Genomic DNA, 23837 nt, shown 5'->3' with positions numbered 1-23837 from the left:
TGTTTGCAATCTTTAGATAAGCTATCTAGCTGATCTCCGGCTAGCTGAAGCAGTCTCAGCCTGCTACTTCTCCGCCATCTTGACTCCTCCCCCAAACCTTTATACTTCTTCCCCTAGATATGTTACTTGACTGAAATTATCACTGTTCATTTAGTTAACAGTTTTGTTTGGCATACCGATATTGTTTGGTCCATAACAAATTTATGATTTAAGAAATCCAATATGTTTGGAAAAATTTGGAAGACTATTCAGAACATAAACATGAGTAATAATACTTCCTTCCAAATATCTACTGGTAAGTAAAATAAAGCATACATTGAGGTTTGCAGCTCCCTAACCTATGCAAATCATTCACAAAAAGCTAACTTTTCAATAAAAACTTGTATATATGAATTCCCTAACTTTGGTACCACAATTCTATAAGACACAGATGATTCATCTATTTGCTTGTAAATGGAAAATATGAGAAGGGCTGAAAAAAAATTTGTATGCCAAATAAGCTTTTCAGTGGGCAAAAATATCTAAATGCCACATCACTTTAATAGAGGCATCGTATCATAATGTCAGTTAATTATCTGCTCTACTCATGAAAAAGTGACAGTTTGATTTGAACTGTGGCTATAATTTTATAGATTTCCAATTCACTTTCAAGGTAGCTAAAAATGTTGCTATCTTTATATTATACAATAGAAAATAGACTGACACTTTTTAAAGTATTTATTCAGGTCAAATAAAATAGAAATCCTGTGTTTTTAAAGTGCTTTGGAATAAACCTTAGAAAATCGGATCTTTCCCCCTTTTTTCCTAAAATAGAAAATACCACAAGTATCACTGGGATATTAATATTCTATTAAGCATTTTGAAATTTTATTTAAATAATACAAATTCATATATTTCTAGAAGCCATTTAAGTGTGGAGAATCTTCTAGGGATTCCCATCTATTAGCATTCCACTTGGGCTAGATTGTCTTATGCCAGCTAGGCACACCCAACACTCCTTCTAATGCGGGGAACTAATATCCTGTAATTCTCTTCCTTATGTCAGTCATGATCAGTTTTCCAGTGGGAGAAAGTGAATCAGGAGCCACTTGGCAAGCCTCTACTTCACACTGATGGGACCTTTTTACCCTCTCATGTACTTCAGGCAGAAATCTTTCATGGCTCTCTATCATCTTCTCATTTCTTCTCTCCAGAGCATCACAACAACAATGTCAGTCTCTGCTCCTCTCACCTATACATAAGTCCTGATTCTTTCATTGAATTGCTTCATTTCTCTAATATCCCTAGTTGCTCTCTGTCCTTGGCTGGACCCAGACTGGTACATCAGCAAAAGAAGATATATCCTTCATCTCACTGGGGTATTTTTCATGTATGAAAGAATGGACAGCTTGATAGGACACACATGGTACTTTGAGGGAGTACAGGATCACACAAATGTCACCTGGGTCACAAATCATTCTTAGTCTTAGACAGAAAGTGAGTGATTGTCAAGGGCATACTTTATTTTCATAATTACTAGATCTCAGGAAAAATAGGTGTTCTAGAAATTATTTATTCAAACACCTTAAACTTTAGCTATAAATGTGGCTGGTAAAATGAATAACTTGCTCAAGGTAGTTAAGTAACTTGTTCTAGTTCATTCGATAGATTAATGGTAGTGCTGGAACCAGAATGTGCTTGAAGAATTTACACTCTGTTAAACATAATTTAGGCAGAATGGTAGTTTGTCTTAGAGTTAATAGCTCAAAGGTGGCACACAAACAGATATTAATGTGTACATATGCAATTTGTATATTGAATTAATATGTAAATACCTGGCTTTGCAAAAAAAGAATCACTAATGTTGGAAAACTGAGTTCAAGTTCTTCATGTTCTCTAAGGCAAGAAGTTTTTTTCCTCTCCTACTGTACACAGATTTTCTACATTATGAGTTCACATTGACAAAAATTCAGAAAGACTATCAAACTATAACTCTTTCAATTTAACATACACTTATTTCTGGGAGTCCCAAAGATCACCCCCAGGTCAGATGTTTACTAGGAGGTATATAGTCATATTCACCCCAATGTATGAAAGTGAAAGAGTACCAAGCACAATCCGCAAAGGAAAAGTCTCACAGGTAAACTCTGGGTGAGAATAGGGGAAAACTTCCAAAGCTCTTCTCCCAGTGGAGTCTACAGAACACAGTTAATCACCCAATGATGTGTTGTGAGCACATGTGTGTAAAGTTTATTAGAGGCTCAGTACCTAAAGTTTTTATTGGGGGCTCATCATATAGCCACCACCTACCTGTCTGGCAAGTGCACAAATTCCAGAGTCTCAAAAGGAAAAAAAGCCTTCAGTCTAAACCATATTGTTTGTTCAAAGAGTTTAGGCACAGCAAGGCACTCTTGCCCACTTATGTTGAGGAAACTCCTACAATTTAAGTTACCAGCTGCTAGCCAAGTACCGGTCTTGTAAACAGGCCTTCCAGAACATAGCAGTTACATCTTCCATAATACTGCACACCCTAATACTCACAACTTGATTGAAAATGTAAATGAAAAACAACCAAAGCTGTTGCCATAGATGTTGGGGACTAAAATTTAGGTAATCCCTTTTAGTTTGGGAATGTTTGGGAAAATAGAGTGATGCTGCTCTCCTTCAGGGATATGGTGAGATCACTATTCTATATAAAATAGCTGCAGGGAAAATGGCTTTGCAGATTTTTTTCTCAGCTGATAGACATTGGTTTCATAGTTGATTTTCCAGTTTTATACACTCACCTAGGCAATATCACTTGACTTAAATTATTACATTTGTGTTTTTTCCTCTTGTGGAAATAGAGAATTTTCTATGTCAATATTAGAGGTCAATTCATAGGTACTGTAATGCAAAAACACAATTTTGCCTTCTTCTCCACACCTGTTTAGTAGTTAGGCATTTCCTCCTCTGGGATCTACAGCTAATGGAATGTGTTTCTATAATAATTTATCACATTGTAACATAAAACTCATTAATGTAACTCTGTCTCCCCTTCCACAAACTGTTTCTCCAAGATTATGACAGTATCTACACCTAGTATAGTAAACTACTATTAGCTGCTTAAAAATATTTATTTTCTAATGAGTAAATTCTCTGCATGTATCTGTTTGTACTGAAGTAATGGCTGTTAGCATAAGTAACAATCATTATAAAAACAATAAATCAGGCCTTATAAACCAAAGGCAGAGATAAGATAAAATAGACAATAGACAATGTGAACTATTGAATGTGCTTTTTGTGTTTCTTTGTGCATGATTTATTTAAAAAGCTTCTAGGAGTGTCATTTTCTTATTTGAAAATGACTACAACCTTAGATATTCCGGAATCTTTAAAAGTTGATGTTAGGATAATAGGTTGCAAATATGCATTTAACATTTAAACTGTAAAAATTGAGAGAAAATAAAATGATAACTCTCACAACTTCAAACACAAAGATTATAGCACAAATGACTTCGAAATAAATTGTGCCCAGATAAGTGAAGAGAAGGAGAATAATTCTCTCCTTCTCAAATTGGAAGACTGTTCTCTTTCTATCAAGAGCCAGGAAATCTTATATAAGCCCTCCCACAACAGCAGGCATTTAGAGTCCTACGTTCCTTGGTATTTACGAGCAGCTGTAGCTAGCAGAACTGGAGGAGAGTTCTACCTCCTGGAGTTTTAGAATTTGCAAAGATCTGTGCATAACAAATAGGAACAGAAATAACTAGAGCTATGAAATGAACTTGATGAAAACAGTTCTTAAAATCGGTACTTGAATCAATTCCAACTCTAGAGACTAAGTATTTTCTGCATTAAAATGACAGTCTTCCTACATCGATGTGACCACTTGATAAGACACTTAATTGGATGCATCAAAATCAGGGAAGGGACAGATTAGAAAAAAAAATGGGACAACGAATAAACAAAGCTTATTTTCCATACATTCCCTGGCTGAAGGCTTTCATTAATACCTGGTATGAAATTTTTGATAATAAATATTGGAACCCCATTATAATTTTATGTATTTAAGTTCACTTACAAATTACTAGGCTTTGATTTTTTTTTAATGATAATGCTGCTACCATCTACCCAGATCCTCCAGTCTCCCAATTTTTTTCCTAACTTTAGTGAGATAATAATTGACATATTGCATTGTATATGTTTAAGGTACACAGTTTGATGTATTGCAAAATCATTACCATAGTAAGTTTGGTTGGTACATCTTCCACTTCAATTAATTACCTATTTGTGTGTGGGGGGTGAGAATATTTAAGATCTACTCTCTTAGCAACTTGCAAGTATATAATACAGTATTGTCACCTATAGTCACTATGCTACACATCAGTTTCCCAGAAAATGTTTATTTTATAACTAGAAGTTTGTACCCTTTGACCAACATCTCTTCATTCCCCTCAACCCTTGGTAACCACCATTTCACTGTTTCTATGAGTTCAGCTCTTTTAGATTCTACATATAAATGAGACAATACATTATTTGTCTTCTGGTTTATTTCACTAGTATAACGGCCACAAATCTATCCATGTTGTTGTAAATGACAGGATTTCCTTCTTTCTTATGGCTGAATAATATTCCAATATCACATTTTCTTTATCTGTTTACCCATAAACACTTACATTGGTTCGTGCCTTAGATGTTATGAATAATGTTGCAGTGAACAGAGTGAAGATAGCTCTTTAAGATAATGATTGAATTTCCTTTGGATATATACAAAGAAATAGAGTTGCTGGATCATATGGTAGTTGTATTTTTAATTTTTTGAGGAATGTCCATACTGTTTTCCATAGAAGCTGTGCCAATTTATATTCCCACAACTAGTGTACAAGTGTTCCCTTTGCTCTGCAATATTGTTGACACTTGTTGTCTTCTGTTTTTTTGATAATAGCCATCCTAAAAGGATGATAGCTGTGAGGTATGATGTGAGGTGTGATGTGAGGCGATAACTCCATTTTGGTTTTGATTTTCATATTCCTGATGATTAATGTTTGTATGTCTCTGGAAAAATATTTATGTAGGTCCTTTGCCCATTATTTAATTGAATTTGGTATTTTTGCTATTTTTTACTTTTACTGAACTAATTTTTTTCCAGTTATATTGACAAAATAGTTGACATATACTGCTATATAGGTTTAAGGCATACAGCATGATGGTTTGACATACATATGTTCTGAAATGATTATCACAATAGGTTCAGCTAATATCCATCTTCTCATATAGATGTAACGAAAAGGAAGAAAAAAGGAAAAAAATTATCTTTGTGATGAGAACTCATAGAATTTATTTTCTTAATACATTTCCCATAGCTATAACTATGATGTTGCACACTACTCCTGAATGTCTATCTTATCAGTGGAAGTTTGTACTTTTGACCTCCTTTCTTCAACCTCAGTTGCCCTTCCCCCTACCCTCTGCCTCTGGTAATCACAAGTCTGATCTCTTTTTTATGAGTTTTGTTTTTATTCCATCTGTAAATGGTACCATACAGTATTTGTCTTCATCTGACTTACTTCACTTAATACAATACTTTCGAGTTTCATCCACATTGTTGTGAATGGTAGAATTTCCTCGTTTTTTATGGCTGAATAATATTCCACTATAGATAGATGATGATAGATTAGACAGGTAGATGATAGATAGATAGATAGATAGATAGATAGATAGACAATTTCCTTACCCACTTATCCATCATTGGACACTTAGGTTGTTTCTATGTTTTGGCTCTTGTAAATGCTACTGTAAATATAAGGGTGCAGATGCTTTTTCAAGTTAGTGTTTTGTTTCCTTTAGATATAGTCTCAGAAATAGAATTGCTGGATCTTATGATATTTATATTTTTAAGTTTTTAATGATCCTCCATACTATTTTCCATAGTAGTTCTACCAGTACAATCCCACCAACAATATACAAAAGTTCTTTTTTCTCCACATCTATACCAGCATTAGTTATCTATTCTTACTGGTGGTGGCCATTATAACTGGTATAAGGTGGTATTTCATTGTGGTTTTAATTTGCATTTCCCTAATGACTATTGATACTGAGCATCTTTTCTTGTACCTGTTGACCTTTTGTATTTCTTCTTTGGAGAAATATCTATTCAGGTCCTTTGCCCATTTTAAAATTTGTTCATTCATTCATTCATTTAACTACTCAGTTGAATGAGTTCTTTATATATGTTGAATATTAATTCCTTTCCAGATATATGCAAATATTTTTTCCCAATCTGTAAATGTCTTGTCTTTTCATTTTTCTTTGATGTGTGGAAGGTTTTTAGTTTAATGTAGTACCAATTGTTTTCTTTGTTGTGTTTCTTCTGTTGTAGGTGTCATAGCCGCCCCTCCCAAAAAAATCATTGCCAAGACCCATGTAAAGGAAATTTATCCCTGTGTTTTCTTCTAAGACCTTTATAATTTGGGGTTTTATAGTTAAGCTTTTAATCCATTTTGTATTAGTTTTTGTGAGAGGTGTAAGGTATGGGTTCAGTTTCATTCTTTTACATATAAATAATGATCCCAGCACCAATTTATTGAAGAGACTGTCCTTTCCCCACTAAGTATTCTTGGTTCCCTTGTCAATGTGAATTGACATTATTTTTAAATTTTATTCATCTATATATACGTAAACCTATTTTTTTATTGTTTTCCAATAAAAATAAATCCAGGTATAAGTAATGTGCTTTCTTTTATTTAAAGGTTACTTTTTCTCCATTGTATTTGAGATAAAGTTGTGTTGTTGTTGTTTTGTTTTTCCCCCCTCTGGACTTAGTGACTTGGTCACTTTTCTCCTTCTGGTCATTAAAACAACCACCACTGTTTAATTTGTAGCCTTTCCTATGGGAGCTCCTAGACCCAAATAACAATATGATGTTGCACCATTTTTTTTTTTTTTTTTTGGTCTTAGAGAGGTGGAAATGTGGGCTGGACCACACCTCCCTTTTGATCACCTGTATTTATTTATTTTTAAAAAGTAGCTTATTCATTACCATGTTTAACTAAAGGTGTCTACAAATGAGTAGGACCAAAAGGCCTTTATTAAAAAAGCAACAACTTTCTGCCAGACTTCTCTTTACCACCCTCTCAGTTGAATTTGTGAATTTTTTTTCTTTTTTTTTTTTGAGATAGCTGAATCTATATCTCAGAAAATATGGTTATAGCACTATTTCTCAAGTTATCTACTTCAAATTTATCTATTGATTTTGCTATGTTAGGTGAGGACTTAGATTACCTATATTCTACTCATTCTCTGTAATACCTACCTTTATAGTTAGACCTTTTTATTTGTTTTTATTTTGGTAATTATAAGTTTTTATTTGTTTATTTATTTATCTATTTACTCACTTACTTACTTATTTGAGAGAGAACAAGCAAGAGAGAGAGAGCATGAGCCGGGAAGGGACAACAGACTCATTGCTGAGCAGGGCATCCAATGCAGGGCTTGACCCCGGGACCCTGGGATCATGAACTGAGCTGAAGGCAGATGCTTTCATCTGCCTTCATCATTGACGGAGCCACCCAGGCATCCCAAGTTGTACGTTTTTTTTTTAAATTTACTTATCAGTTTTCTATTTTTAAATATTTATAATAGTTTTATTACATCAGCTATAAACCATGTATTTTTTAAAAATATTTTTCTTTAAGGTGTCAAGTTAGTTTGTGTATTTGGGATTTTTCTATTTTTTTGAGTGAGGCTTGGATGACTATATTTCCCCCTTATGACCTCCTTTGCAGTATCCCATAGATTTTGGACTGGTGTGTTTTTGCTTTCCTTGATTTCCATGTTCAAGTTCCTATTTGATTTCCTGGTTGACCCAAATATTTTTAAGCAGGGTGACCTTTAACTTGCAAGTGTTTGAATTCCTTCCACATTTTTTTTCTTGTGATTGAGTTGCAGTTTCAAAGCACTGTGGTCTGAGAATATGCAGGGAATAATCTCAGTCTTTTGGTATCAGTTGAGACCTGATTTGTGACACAGTATGTGGTCTATTCTGGAGAAAGTTCCATGTGCATTTGAGAAGAATGAGTATTCCGTTGTTTTAGGGTGGAATGTTCTGTATTTATCTATGAGGTCCACCTGGTCCAGTGTGTCGTTCAAAGTTCTTATTTCTTTGTTGATTTTCTGCTTGGATGATCTATTGCTGAGAGTTGAGTATTGAGGTGTCCTACCATTAACATATTATTATCAATATGTCTCTTTATTTTGGTTAACAGTTGGCTTATGGAGTTGGCAGCTCCCATGTGGAGGGCACAGATATTTACAGTTGTTAGATCCTCTTGTTGGGTAGGCCCTTTAAGCATGATATGGTGTCCTTCTGTATCTCTTACTACAGTCTTTAGCTTAAAATCTAATTTGTCTGATATGAGAATTGCTACCCAGCTTTCTTTTAAGGTCTGTTGGCATGAAAAATTGTCCTCTCACTTTCAGTCTGGAGATATCTTGAGGTTCAAAATGAGTCTCTTGTAGAGAGCATATGGATGGGTCCTGTCTTATTATCCAGTATGCAGCCCTGTGTCATTTCATGGGAGCATTCAGGCCATTCACTCTGAGAGTGATTACTGCAAGATATGACTTTATTGTCATCATGTTGCCTGTGAAGTTCATGTTTCTATAGATTGTCTCTATATATTTCTGTTCTCTATCACTCTTGGGATCTTTCTCCTTTTTTAGAACCTTCCTTAATATTTCTTGCAGGGCAGCTTGGTGATCACATATTCTTTGAGTTTCTGCCATTCTTGGAAGCTCCTTGTCTCTCCATCCATTCTGAATGAGGTCTTAGTCCATTTTGTCTGCCACAGCAAAATACAATAAACTGGGTGGCTTATACATAGCAGAAATTTATTTCTCACAATTATGTATGCTGGAAAGTCCAAGATCAAAGTACTAACAGATTTGGAATCTGGTGAGAACCCCCCTTCATGTTTCACAGATTACTATCTTCTTTCTATTTCCTTTCTCTGTCCCCACAAGATGGAAGGGGCTAGGAAGTTCTCTGGAGCCTCTTTTCTAAGGATACTGATCCCATTCATGAGGACTATTCCCTTGTGACTTAATAATATCCCATGGTTTCACCTAATACCATCCATCATCTTGGAGGTTAGGTTTCCATATATGCATTTGGGGGTGGATGGGGAGGAATTTAGGCTTTCAGATCATAGCAGCTTTACTTTAGAAAACAAGGATATTAACATTCTTTCCCTATGATTTTGTTTTCCTTTTCTTCCCATTTCTTAAATTCTATCACTTGTGCTTTTTCTCTATTTCCATTTTACTTAAAAATCATATAAAGTATTTTCTATTTTATGTTTGTGCTGATTCTAAAATTTCAAAGCTAACAAAGATTGTCTAACCAGATATGCCTATACAAAAATCAGGGACAGCCAAACTAAATAATGTACTATGAGCAATAGAATAAAGATCACAATGCAGGATTTTTGTTTGTTTGTTTTTTGTTTTTTGTTTTTTTCCCCACATTCCTTCCATTGACAATGGGATTAAAGACTTTTTTTGTTTAAGCCTGTCTGGGCTCTGAGACAGTTCTGACTAAGAGGACATGGGAGAAGTAAGCTGTATCACTCTTAGGCCCTCAATTTAAGAGATTGCCGCTTCCATTTCTGTGTCTTAGAAGACGATTTGTGGGGGTTCCTGGGTGGCTCAGTGGGTTAAGACTCTGCCTTCGGCTCAGGTCATGATCCCAGGGTCCTGGGATTGAGCCCCACATCAGGTTCTCTGCTCCGCAGGAAGCCTGCTTCCTCCTCTCTCTCTCTGCCTGCCTCTCTGACTACCTGTGACCTCTGTCTGTCAAATAAATAAATAAATAAAATCTCAAAAAATAATTAAAACAAAAAGAAGACCATCTGTGATTCCTCAAGTACCACTGAAGCAAGTCTGACTTCCTTGAGGCCATAATGCTGAAGATGTATGTGTAAACTTATTCACAGTCACAATGGGACCTGTTTTTTTGTCCATTTCTTCTAAGGCAATAGACTTAAGAGTGAATCAGTTTTGGGGTACCTGGGCGTCTCAGTTAGGCATATGCCTTTGGCTCAGGTCATGATCCTAGGGTCCTGGGTTCCAACCTCACATGGACCCCTCTGCTTACTGGGGAGTCTGCTTCTCCTTCTCCCTCTGCCTGCTGCTTTGCCTACTTGTGCGCTTTCTCTCTCTCTCTCCCTATCAAATAAATAAATAAAAGCTTAAAGGAAAAATAAAAGAGTGAATCAGTCTTATAATCCCCATACCTGTTCAGCAGCTGTCTGAGTCCTACTGCATAATCTCAGTTTATGCCATATGAAATAGCAGAATCGTTGAGCTAATCAATGCCCATATTCCTAATCTATAATATTGTGAGACTTAATAAAATGATTGTTGCTATAAGTCATTATATTTCAGGATTAATTTTTTTTTAATGTTGCAAAAGATAACTAGGGGAGCATTGCATTTCCTTATTTGTTCAAGATTTTTCTTTTCCTAAAGCTTTTACTGGATTTTCCTTTTTAACTTATAAAATTTGTCTATATTATATGATTATTTTCAAATGATATATCATATCATCTTTTCTCATGAGTCTTCTTTACCCCCAGAAATCTCCCTCCATGTTCTCATTGCTTAATTTCTACATACTGTGATGGCTAATTTAATGATTGGTATTTTTTGGTCTGGTACAAAGTTGTCATCCTGGGACCTCCCTTTACTATTGTTTTAATGAGATTAAAGTTTCCTGATCTCATATCTTCCACTTTCATGTTTTAATTCACTTATTTAGATAACATGTCTGTGAGATATTTGCTAAGACAGAATGCTTCAGAGGTAAATGTTCTTATTCCTTACATACTAAAAAAAAAATCTTTTTGGCTCTTTCTCATGACCACATAGATTTGACTTTAGGATGGATATATATATATATGTTTTTTTCCCCTGATCTTTAAAGTAATATTTCTATTGTCTTCTAAGATATTGTATTTCATAAGAAGAAGTCAGTGTTAGTTTTATTCTAATTCTGGATAATATCTTTTATGCCTTAGGTGTTTCTTTTCATTACTTGTACGGACCCATTTTAACAAGTGATTTTTTTTGTGAGTAAAGTGGTTTTTCTGGCATATTCAAGTAATAGATTAGGAAAGAAAAAAATCCCTGCTACTTTTTTTTCCCTCATTTTTTTTAAGTTTCTCTCTGTGTAGAGATTTTTGAAAATGGTATCTGAAATAATTAATGTTAAGGATCTGCTACTGGGAGATAACTTAACCAGTTAGTGGTTGGTATAAAAAAGACTTTAAAAATAGAAATAAAGAATTATGGCACAGGCCATTCAATTACTGTTATTATACATGGTTAGTAGTCAGCTGCCCTGGTTAATGTTAAGACAATTTATTAGAAATTGTGAGCAATGATATACTTTTGTTTCTTAAGTTTTAAAAATTATTGATTACTTTTAATGATTAATAAAGATAATCTTGAGTTTGATTTTTTTCTCATTTATCTTATAAATTATTCACTTCTCCCTCAAAACTCTAAGAAAGTTAGAGTTGTGCTGATATGTGAAGGTCCTAACTTCATGGGAGGTTAGAATTTTGGAGTTATATACCACTCTGATTTTCACACATACATTTATTTATTTGTTTGTTTGTTTGTTTAAAGATTTTATTTATTTATTTAACAGAAAGGGAGACTGAGAGAGAGGGAACACAAGCAGGGGTAGTGGGATGCTTCCTGCTGAGCAGAGAGCCTGATTAGATCTCAATCCCAGGACTCTGGTATCACGACCTGAGCCAGAGGCAGATGCTTAATGACTGAGCCACCCAGGCACCCCTGATTTTCAAACTTTAAGTGCAATAATGCACTATAGGAAAATGAAAATGGAATTAGTTCATATCAGAGATTTATAGGATTTCTATTTCAAACAGATGTTGGTAATACAGAAAAAAATGACAGTAACTAAAGCATTTTAAAGTAGAGGCAATAAATCAACTGGTTAAAAAAGAAGAATAGGGAAGGAAAGGAAAGAAGAAAGAAAAAAGAAAAAGGAAAGGAAAGAAAAGAATAGTGCAGGCACAAGAAAATATAAACATCCAATTGCACATATTATGAATAATGTGCTTTGTGCACACAATTGACATTATGGAAGGTTAAGCTCATGAATAAAGGATTAAAAAATCAGTTATAATGAATTAAGAATGCATTCAATATTGTTCATTTTCTTCCCATATTATAATGTGAACTTTAAAAAAAATTTTTTTTTAATCATTTATCTTTCTTCCAAGCTATAAAGTGATTCTTGGTGACTCTTTCCTTTTGTTTTAATTTAATAAGTAAATAAATTTATTTATCTATTTATTTATTTTTTGTTCAAAGGTGATTTTATTAAAGCATGGGGATAAGACTCATGTGCAGAAAGAGCTGCTGCTAACTCTTTCCTTTTAGACAGGATTTTCCTGTTTTATTCTACAGAAATGGCTGGTTTTATATTCTCAGTCAGAAATAAATTTACTTCTGTAATTGTAACTCCTGGTTCACCATTAAAAGGGAAAATAAGGAAACCACTGATGCAGAGAACTTGATATTTGAAATATGTACAAATGCAAATTGATACAAAGATGCATTGATAGAGGCATACAGTTTTTATTTGATGATTACTTGAGCTAACTGATTTTTACTAAATCTTTTAGGGACTTCCCATATTTAGCCCTCTTCATCCTCACCTCATACCCACTGTGTACCACAAATATTTACAAATGTAAATATTAGTAAATCTTTGACTCAAGAATTTAAAAATATAAGTCTCTATATGAAATACCTTTAAGCACATTCTTTGCTCTATATTCTTACCTGACACTGAGTAATACCTGTTCTGCATATCTCACAGAATAGTTATAAAATCATATGAAATAATATACATGAAGTATCCTTTAATAAAGGTCATATGCAATAATATACATGAAATATCCTTTAAAAATAGAAGGCACCATATTACTATAAAGTGTTTTAAGTTTTTGTTTTCTAAGATTTTGACTAACTTTTTGAGGTGAAACCATGGATGCTATTAATAAAATGGAAAGGCCAATAAGATCCTGATAAAATATTCAAGAATAATAAAGATCTGCATAAGCTCTTCCTTGGATTCAGTGAAGTCTAATGCTTTTAACCCCTCCCTCCCACTCCTACACATATCCACAGATCCCCCACCCAAATATAGAGTAGCAGTGGAATGGTGTCACTTAGAACCTCTAAGACACTAATAGGTCTCCAGGTCAGACCCTGACACCTGAAGAATGCCATCTTAGTTTTATTTTTTGAATATTTTATTTATTTATTATTTATTTGAGAGAGAGCGCAGGTGGGAGGGTAGAGGCAGAGAGAGGGAGACAAACAGACTCCTCACTGAGCAAGGAACCCAATACAGGGTTCGATTCCAGGACCCTGAGATCACAACCCAAGATAAAGTCAGACACTTAATCAACTGAGCCACCCAGGGACCCCAACCATCTTACTTTTAAGCTATTACTCTAAAGAAATAATTCATCATATGTGCAATACTCCAGCAAGTATAGTGATTGTTTTAACAGCACTGAAACCAAAGTTACTTTTTTAGTGCATATATCCATCCAATGAAATGAGGGCTACATTATCGCCACAAGTAGAATCTATTTGGCAGATTTAAAAAAAGAAGGTGCTAAAAATTTGCCACTTGATATTCTTGAAGTAATAAATACTTTTTTACACAGTATATTGCCAGGGTGTAAATTTTGATTGAAAACAATAAATTCATAGCCTTACTCAGAGTAAGTGGACTCATTACCTTTTTAAAATATTTGTTTATTTATTTAATTATTTATTTATTTGACAGAGAGAGCACAACTTGGGGGGAGGGAGAAGCAGACTCCCAACCAAGCAGGGAGCCTGATGTGGGGCTTGATCCAGGACTTCGGAATTGCGACCTGAGCCAAAGGCAGATGCTTAACTGAGCCACCCAGGGACCCTGACTCATTATTTTTTACAACTTTTGTTTTATTTTAATTTCATTACTTAACATATATTATTATAATTAAGTGGTTCATCACTTGCATATATCACCCAGTACTCATCGTATCTTGTGCCCTCCTTAATGCCCATCACCCAGTTACCCTATCCTCCATTTAGAAATATTACTCATCCATCAAAAAAAAAAAAAAAAAACCTTACCATTTTCAAGGACATGGATGGAACTAGAGAGTATAATGCTGACTCATTACTTTTAATTTAAAAAAAAAGATAATTCTCTCTGTCTCTTACTCCCATTACTCTCTGTACCCACGTGATTAGGTTTCTCTAGGGTCATTTTTTACTTCCCTCATCCCTCTTTCATTGCAATATGAAGAAACCTGGGATGGCGGGACCGCGGTGGCGGGCGTCGGGGCCCCTGGGGGCGGGCCGGGCTGCGGTTGACCCCAGCGTTCCTGCTCCCGGGGCCTCAGACCTCTTGCGCGCGCAGATTAAAAATCAAGACGCAAACCAGATGCAACCGTTTCTTGACATGGAGAACCAAACCCATAATGCGATGGGAGCTTCTCCTTGTGAGGCTGAACTTCAGGAATTAATGGAGCAAATTGACATCATGGTAAGCAACAAAAAATTGGATTGGGAAAGGAAAATGCGGGCTTTGGAGACACGATTAGATCTTCGGGATCAAGAGTTGGCAAATGCACAAACATGCTTGGATCAGAAAGGCCAAGAGGTGGGCTTACTTAAGCAGAAGCTGGACAGTCTGGAAAAATGTAACTTAGCAATGACGCAAAATTATGAAGGACAACTGCAAACCCTAAAAGCTCAATTTTCCAAACTGACGAATAGCTTTGAGAAACTGACTACACCAGATGAAACAAAGTAAAGTTCGTCGAAAGGAGTTACCGCATCTCAAAGAAGAAACACCCTTTGAACTGAGCAACTTGAACCAGAAATTAGAGAAACAGGCACAAAGTTACCAAACTCAACTCAGCGGTAAAAAGCAGTGCTCAGAAGACAGCAGCTCAGAAGATCCTCGGTTGATGTGCGACCCGGATCATAGTTGCGAAGCCAGTGGAAGAGATGAGTTCATTATTGAAAAACTAAAGTCAGCTGTGAGTGAAATAGCATTAAGCAGGAATAAGTTACAAGATGAAAATCAGAAGCTCTTACAAGAACTGAAGATGTACCAAAGACAGTGCCAGGCCTTGGAAGTAGGACTCTCAGAGGTGAAAAGTGAGTGACAGTCACGTGATGATCTCTTGAGAATCATAGAAATGGAACGATTGCAGCTGCACAGAGAATTATTTAAAATAGGAGAGTGCCAAAATATTCAAGAAAGTAAAAAAAGACTTGAATCATCTTATTCACCTTCTACTAAAGAATCAGAAAGGAAGAGGAAAGAGCTGTTTTCAGTGAACCTAGATCAACCAAATCATGAAAAAGAATTGAACAAGGTAAGAAGGCAACTCTATCAGGAGGAAGAGGACCACGGCTCTGAGCAGGAAAGAATGAGGAACGAAATCTCTGACCTAACCGAGGAGCTTCATCAGAAAGAGATCACTATAGCAACTATCATGAAGAAAGCTGGCCTTCTGGAAAGACAGTTAAAAATGGAGTTAGAAATCAAAGAAAAAATGTTAGCAAAACAACAGGTCTCAGATATAAGATATAAAGCTGTCCGAATGGAAAACACACACCTGAAAGGAATGATGGGAGATTTAGATCCTGGACGGTACATGGCTATGGACTTCACTAACAGGAAACACTCAAGGCATACATTTATTAACAAACTGGAACACGAGAATGAAAGGCTCCGAAATGATCTTGCAAAACTTCGTGTCAATGGCAAATCAGCATGGGCTAACCAAAATATCTATGAGGAAATGGGACAGTACACCTATCAAAACCAAGTAAAAATGGAAAAACATGAAGATAGTCTCCCCCAGATATAGTCTTTCCAGCCTCTCTGGCTGCACAGCATTTCCTTCTGGAGGAAGAGAAACGAGCAAAAGAATTTGAGAAACTTCTAAATACGCATATTGATGAACTGCAAAGACATACAGAATTTACTCTTAATAAATACACCAAGCTAAAACAAAATAGACAAGTATGAGCTTTTAAACTCTTTTATTTTCTTCCCCCACCCCAAGAAAAAAAAGCTCTGGCAAAATATTTACAAAGCTGAATAATGAAACTGAGAAATTTTGTTCTGTTTTCTTAAGAAATCATTTCTGTTAGGCAGCTAGAAAATATTTTGTTCAATAAAGCTGTTTGTATTTCTACATTTACATAGTAAATTGTTTGGCTGCAGAGTAATGAGAAAATAAACGTTGACTACTCCAAAAGAGATTTGTTTCCCAGTCTAAGGAATATTGTGGAATTCAATATGGGGCTTTCCCCCACTTGAATCATGTATACTGAAAATGCATTTCGTCTGTAACACAAAATGAGGCAAAGGGAATGCTGCCTTCCAAATACCAATGCATCGAGCACAGCTCACTTGTTCTAGGTCTGGAAACTCGAGGATTTTTAAGAACGAAAAGACATTATTTTGAGCTATGTCAACATCCTAAAATTTCTTTTAGGAAAAAAAAAAAAACAGTACAGCTTTACTGGTTTTGTGTTCATCCTTGTAATGTCTCTGTTTTAACACAATGAGACATGGAACAAGCTGTTTACACACTTAACATATATGTGCCAGCCAGAGATTAAAGCTTTCCTGTTAATGTTAACTACTTCATGGACATGAACAAGATCAAGAAGATATAAAACATTACTGTTGTGACATTCTTCTCTGTAATACCTCTGTTGTTAATATAATAAAGGAATACGAAATTCTGTGAACTGAAAACATAAATGCCAAATCTGTATACAACAGTAATAGCATGGTAGTGGACAATAAAATTCAAGTTACAAAAAAATATATATATAAAGAAACCCATAGTAGTCTCCCCTGCATACCCAGATCTTAAATGTTGATCATCAACAAATGTTACTTGATTGAATTGTATTTATTAGATAATTATGAACTTAAAGAATGTGGATCTTATACATTGAATGTTTCAGGTGAAGAATGGAAGCATATTAATTTCCATGACTGGAAGCTGTCATGCTCAACTATTTGAACTCTGAAATTTTAGAGTCCCCAGCAAATGAATATCAGCAAATCCATTTCTTGCAATAAGTTTCTTCATCCATAAAGCTCTTCCAATTGCTGACAGATGATCTATCACTTTGTCTTAAGATATTATAGTGAAAATATCTAAGTGAATTATTGGTATAATATGGAGAGCTAAAAAGAATTAAATGGGTATGGTTTGCCAGTTGTCTGATTGCAGTACTATTTCATACTTTCTGGGGCACTGTCATGTAGGAAAGTACTATCTACTTGTTTTCAGAAACGAGGATTCATGGCAAGCCTGTTATCCTTATAGAGATCACAGCTTACTTAACCCAATTTAATTATACTGGGAAGTGTTTTTTACATATTTGAGACATTTTGTGAGAGGAATATTATTAATTATCAATAAACATGGTGAATCATTCCACATATCACACCTAAATATGTGATGCCTTTATTGCCATATTTTTCCAATTTTGTTAAATGAATAGTTCTTTTTCATTTGATTATTTTCATTTCCCTCATGCTAAATAATTTCTAAACACTTTTAAACTATTTTTTTATTTATACATACTCCCATAACTTCCTATAGGAATCTGAGGCCGCTAAGGAGATGTTTGAATGTAGAGAAGTAGCCATATATCCTGGACTTGGGTGTGATAATATTTAAACACGTATTTGATATTGCAGTGGCAAGTGGACATTACTGAAAAATACACATTTAATGACTATTTATTTCTTCTGAAAATATTTGCTATGTGGAAGATAGGGAGGTAGTAGTAATGCAAAAGACAATAGAATAAGAATGTCATTGTGCTCATATTGAATCCGGGTTCCTAAATTCCTTGCTGTGAGACATTATGCCAGTCATTTAACCTCTTTTTGATCAGTTTCGTTATGAGCAAAATGGGTTTTTTTTTTTTTGTTTTTTTGTTTTTTTTTTTAAATATTTTATTTATTTATTTGACAGAGAGAAATCACAAGTAGATGGAGAGGCAGGCAGAGAGAGAGAGAGGGAAGCAGGCTCTCCGCTGAGCAGAGAGCCCGATGCGGGACTTGATCCCAGGACTCTGAGATCATGACCTGAGCCGAAGGCAGCGGCTTAACCCACTGAGCCACCCAGGCGCCCAAAATGGGTTTTATAATAGGACCTAGTTCTATAAATTTTGTTCTTTTTCCCCTATGGATGAAATACATATAAATGTCTTGCAATATTATCAAGCATGGAAAAAGAGAATAAGGATTTTCTGCACTCCTGTTACCTTTTTTTTTTTTTTTTAAGATTTTATTGAATTATTTGAGAGAGAGAGAGAGAGAGAGAGCCTGAGCAGAGGGGAGGGGCAGAGGGAGAGGGAGAAGCAGACTCCCCTCTGAGCAGGGAGTCCCATGTGGGGCTCCATCCCAGGTCCCTGGGATCATAACCTGAGCGAAAGACAGATGCCCAACCAATTAAGCTACCCAGGCACCCCAGCATTCTTGGTACGTATACCTTATATGAATTGTATTGTCATTAAGAGAGAGATTGGCAGAAAAAGAAGACAGTAAGTGTGAAGAATGAAGAGAATATAGAGATGCAACCAAAGGATAATGCCTTGCTTATGACACGTGATGAATACAACCTGGATAACAGCTACTTAAACAAAAATAAACTCATCTTGTTTGAGTCCCTCTATCATTCACGTGAGAAAACAAAAGTCTGCTGTATTGAGAGTACTTTCTCAAGTTGGTAGAAAAATATATAGCAAGATTACCACGTAGGCTTCACTAGAACTCTCACTCTTAGCTGTTTCAACTCGCCACCACTTCCAATAAACTTGACATGAAGCACTACGTGTACCACGGCAGCAAATTTTCTTTCCAAAGCTCAAGTGAATTTTTTCTGAACTAGGGAGGGAAAATGTAGTTGCACTCCAGAAAGTGTAGTGTGCTGGATCCTAAATCCTAGATCCAGTCTACTTTGCATTTTGTGCATTTTAGCATGCCATTTGGTTTCCTTGAATTCTTTTCTAATTAAAAAGTGCGTTAAAACCAAATAAAACAAAAAAAAAGAACTAAACTAGATGATCTCAATTACTCCTTACAAATTTGTTGCATAGAGAACTATGTTACCTCCAACAATGACAGTATTAAATTCTTATTTGAAGTCAATGAATATTTTTTGACTATATTTCAGAAATATAGCTGGAAATGGAGGTTTTACCCACAGGGGAAACCCTCGTGAGAGAGATTTCAACTAAAGAAAATCAAAGATCAATAAGTCAGTAAACATAAAATGAGTACAGTCTTGCAAAGCTGAGGGGGGTTTTCAGTGTCGTATGGATCCAGCTTAAGATCTGTCTCTTGCTATTTTAGCCTGTATGAATCTCAATCTCCACCATTTTAAAATGTGGATTATACTGTGAATATTTTGAGCAATTCCCCAGAACTAATTTCTCTCTAATTTCTTTCCAACAGTCTGTGGTTTTAACTTGCAAAATCTGGTGGTTTTAGAAAGTTGACCCAGGGGCGCCTGGGTGACTCAGTGCATTAACTGTCTGCCTTCAGCTCAGGTCATGAACCAGGAGTCCAAACCCTGCCTTGGGCTCTCTGCTTCTCCCTCTCCCACTGTCCCTCTACCTGCTTGTGTTCTCTCTCTCTCAAATAAATAAATAAAATTTTTTAAAAAGAAGAAAAAAAATAGAAAGCTGGCTCCATCTTCTTGCTAAAGTAGAGCATGTGACAGAGGCTTAACAAATAGTGTATCCCACCCCCAGTCCAAGTTTATGACCTAAATTCCTCAACCCAGATTGTAAGTCACAATGTTGGCTTGATACATGGGAGGAAAAAGCACTGCTACTCTGTGTAGATACACCCCATTACTACTATAAATATTTTTTAGAGCCAGCACTGGAAAGGTGCAGAACTCAAAAAACCCAGGGGGAGTTTGGAGCTTTGATGACACTGTCACCAGACTTCAGTGAAGCCCATGATCTTTTTAAACTTTTCAGTTAAGTATACCAATAAATTTTCTTTAATTTTTCCAAAGTATTCAAGATGGATTTTCAAGAATTTGCCATATAAACATCTGACTAAGGGGAGATAAGCCCTCTGGTCTGAGGGTTCAAAGGTTTAACAATATAGGTTGACAATCCTCATCTAAATTCTCTGAGGAAAGATGTGCTTCAGAATACATATTTTTATTTCAATTTTTAAGCAGGACATGTAGACCATATACTATATAAGAGTTAATACCACCAGAGAGATCTGTGGCAATAACCTGTAATCAAACTTAGTATTTCTGCTGCAAAATGTCTGAACAATTACAATTAATGGGATTTTTTTCCCCCAAAAAAGGCTATAAACAGCCTATTGATTGTTCAACTCAGGCTTTGCCGAAAAGTGTATTTTAAAGTAAAATTTTGATGTGTATCTCTCTGGAGTTTGAATGTGCAATTGAGGATATATATATCTCCTCCCCCCCCATTTCTCCATCTCTGTGTATACACACACACACACATAAATACATGTGTGCATAAATGTTATGTCATACTGTAGGTTCTTACTTGCTTTATAAAAATCACTTTGGTAGTTCAGTTACCATGATATGGATTATTTCTTTATGAATAGAATTCATAGTCAAATTACATCATTATCCTCATTAACATCATCTACATTATGAAAAAGTTGGATTATAGTTTACTTTTTTCCTGTTTCTAAAATGTACTTAGACTAAATAGGAGCAAAGCTTTCTAGAATGTGAAAAATATTTATATTCTGAACAGATGTCTTAATTAGACTTTTCACTATTTTCCTCCTTCAACACAAAACATTAAGTATCAGTCTGACATCCATTATGATAAGTAACCCAGCTCTTGAAGAACATGTGCTATGTCAGTAATCATTCATTCTGTTTTTGATGACTGATAAAAATGGCCCAAGTTAGTTCTTTTTAGAGATTTTCAACAAATGCAAAATAACATTTTTACTGTTATAGTAGTTTCCTCTCCCACTAAAATCATATGAAGCATATTAAAATAGATATAACACTCATGAAAGGGTTAAGAAAAAAGGAAGAAATATCATATTCAGTATGTAATAGATGAATTTGAAAAATTAGATTTTTTTGTATCAGGTGTATTAATCATTTTTGGTAATTTATTCTATGTATTAAGGAATAATACTCTCTGACAATTAGAGATAAATAATATTAAAAAAATGCTTCTAACCTTTACTTCATTAGGTATTTCCAATTATATTATTCTCATCATTTTTTAATATAAAGAAACTAATAAATGAGGAATAAGTGTCAGTATTCTAAATATATTTTCTTCTAAATATAAACAGACTATTTGTAACCTAGAAGAAAGTAAGTTTGTCCTAAAATGTGGTTATTATTATTAATAATATTAATGAAATTATTTTATAATGACATAGTTTTTTAAATTCTCAGAGCACTTTGCTCTTAGCTTGAATTTTGCCTTAAGAATATAAATAATTTGTTTTTTATATAGTTTTGCTCTTAATTCAAGTATACATAGTCTACTCAAATGTTTAGTATACTGACTGTGTCTGTCAGGACATAAAAGACCACAAACCTCAGTGTAGCTATTTTAGGTAAAATATAAATTCATTAAAATATAAAAATAGTCCATTAAATTTCCTTCATGTCAGAAAATCAGTCTAGACATCCACAGAGCCAAGAATAATCACCAAAACATAGCAGTTCTCTACCCGTATAAGCTCCTACTTTGGCTACTGTTAAGCCCAAAAATGACAGCCACTCATGCAGCCTTTTTACTACGAGCCTGACCATTGCTACACCTGCACAGTGTCTACTTGTCCACAATGCTCACGGAAGTGGTTTTTGTATAAAGGCTCATTCATGTCCCTTTTCTCCTAATCAACATCCCATGGGTTGTAGGCAGATTGTGAAGTTTGTATCTATTTGAGCTTGGCTTCAAGAGAGATGGGAATGTGTTGCTGGCTTTAACTTTACAGAACAGATGTTCTTAAAAAAGATAATCTTGAAATTTAGAGAAGTGTGTTACATTCCCAGATGACCAAAACACAATGGGTTCTTTTGGTCAAAATAATAGGATTTGAAAATTTTATAGTTTTAGAAAACCCAGAATCTGTTTTCAGTGTCATTGACAACAAACTGCTACAGTGCTGATGGTGGAAGCAGCATTAGCAATGGAAATATTAATCATGAAATTGCCACACTGGCAGAGTTGTCTGCAAAAAGGCAATGCCAGGCTGGATGGCAATGCCATTCCTGATGACAGGGATAGCGAGGAATTAACTGTGGGTTCATGGTCTTCATTGTCCTCAACCGATGCATCAATATCTTGAGTGCTGACAACCTTGTCTTAGCAGCAACAGAACTGTTGCTCTGACAGTAACAAGAAGTGAAGGCATTTTTTTGATGGTCAGTCCTATAGAGCCTTCAAATTTTGCATGATGGAAAAGCATGAGTTGTCCATAGAGATTCAGAATTGCCGAAGAAGACAATTGTACTTTACATATTAAAGACAGCTTGGGTGTGTGTTGGCGGGGGCCGGGGGATGGGATACTAGAAGATTTCTGAGTGACTAACAATATTTGGAAGGGAATATTTCCATCGAAAGCTGAAGTCCCCACCAGTTAGTGTTAAGATTCTGTTTCGATTCTGAGATGCATAAGGTCTGATATTCACATTGATTTCGCTGTTTTGAGGAGCCTGCATTCTCACAATGTAAGGAAAATCACTACCAATAAATCTCAGAATCGATGTCTATATAACTCGAAAATATTTAGGGTTGTCATGTGAAATACTGACTTTTAAATATTTGTAATGAAATTGAAATCTCATATGGGAGGAAGCCCAATTTAAAAAAAAAAAAAGAGTTAAATGCAAAAGATCTAAATGAAGCAGAGTTAAGGGTGTGGAAAAGGACACAGTCTTTCCACTCACTCCCATTTCCTAGTTTAGCCTCTCCCTGCCACCCCCATCTCCAAAAAAATTTCTGGGACACTTCTCAGGAGCCTCTGTAAAAATCAAAAAAAGAATGACATAATGGGTTAAGATTAGAGTTGCAAAGATGTGAAAGAGATTATGAAAAAGAGTAATTCCATGTGCTCTGCACAGGTAAGACAGATTTAAGAGTTCAAAGTTAATGACAGTAAATTTCAACCTAATATGGAGAACTTTATAATTTATGGAACTTTCTAATAAAAATGAAATAGGTAACTTTATGAGACTAATTTCCTAATCACCAGATATATTCAGAGATCCGACAGCCACTGACAATGTTCAAGGGGATTTAAACATCAAGAAAATGGTTGTCTTTAAAGTCTAGCATTAGGTGATACCTTTGCCGATATCATCTGCAAAATACTCTTAAACTAACTCCCTGCCATGACCATTTGGTAAATTATAAATATATTTTGAAAATTCTATAGATCTTAACGTAGTTTTAGATTCCAATGGTGTAATGAATTTCACATTGCTTTTTTTTCTCTTTCTTTTACTACAAGAAGACCTTTATTTCTTTGAAATTGTGATGGATATTAAGGAGGACATGTATTGCATGGAGCACTAGGTGTGGTGCATAAACAATGAATCTTGGAACACTGAAAAAAATTAAATTAAATTAAAAATAAATTTTAAAAAGTAAATAATAATAATAATTCTTGTTTTCCAGATGCTTTAGAGAAGCATCTAGAAGTAAAATGTAGAAAATAAAGTGGAGGTAAAATGTAGGTA

General features: G+C 35.0%; 1 protein-coding gene across 1 annotated transcript; it reads left to right on the top strand.

The window, feature by feature from the left end:
* Nucleotides 1-14488: 14488 nt before the first annotated feature.
* Nucleotides 14489-16105, top strand: LOC132015105 (deuterosome assembly protein 1-like). Its single transcript, XM_059395762.1, is given in 3 exon segments — nt 14489-14850; nt 14852-15924; nt 15927-16105. Coding segments are annotated over 3 exon segments (1599 nt in total). The 5' UTR covers nt 14489-14503.
* Nucleotides 16106-23837: the final 7732 nt, after the last annotated feature.

Source organism: Mustela nigripes, chromosome 4 (assembly GCF_022355385.1).
Source record: "Mustela nigripes isolate SB6536 chromosome 4, MUSNIG.SB6536, whole genome shotgun sequence".
In the NCBI taxonomy this organism is placed as follows: domain Eukaryota; kingdom Metazoa; phylum Chordata; class Mammalia; order Carnivora; family Mustelidae; genus Mustela; species Mustela nigripes.
This window is presented reverse-complemented; position numbering and strand designations above follow the sequence as displayed.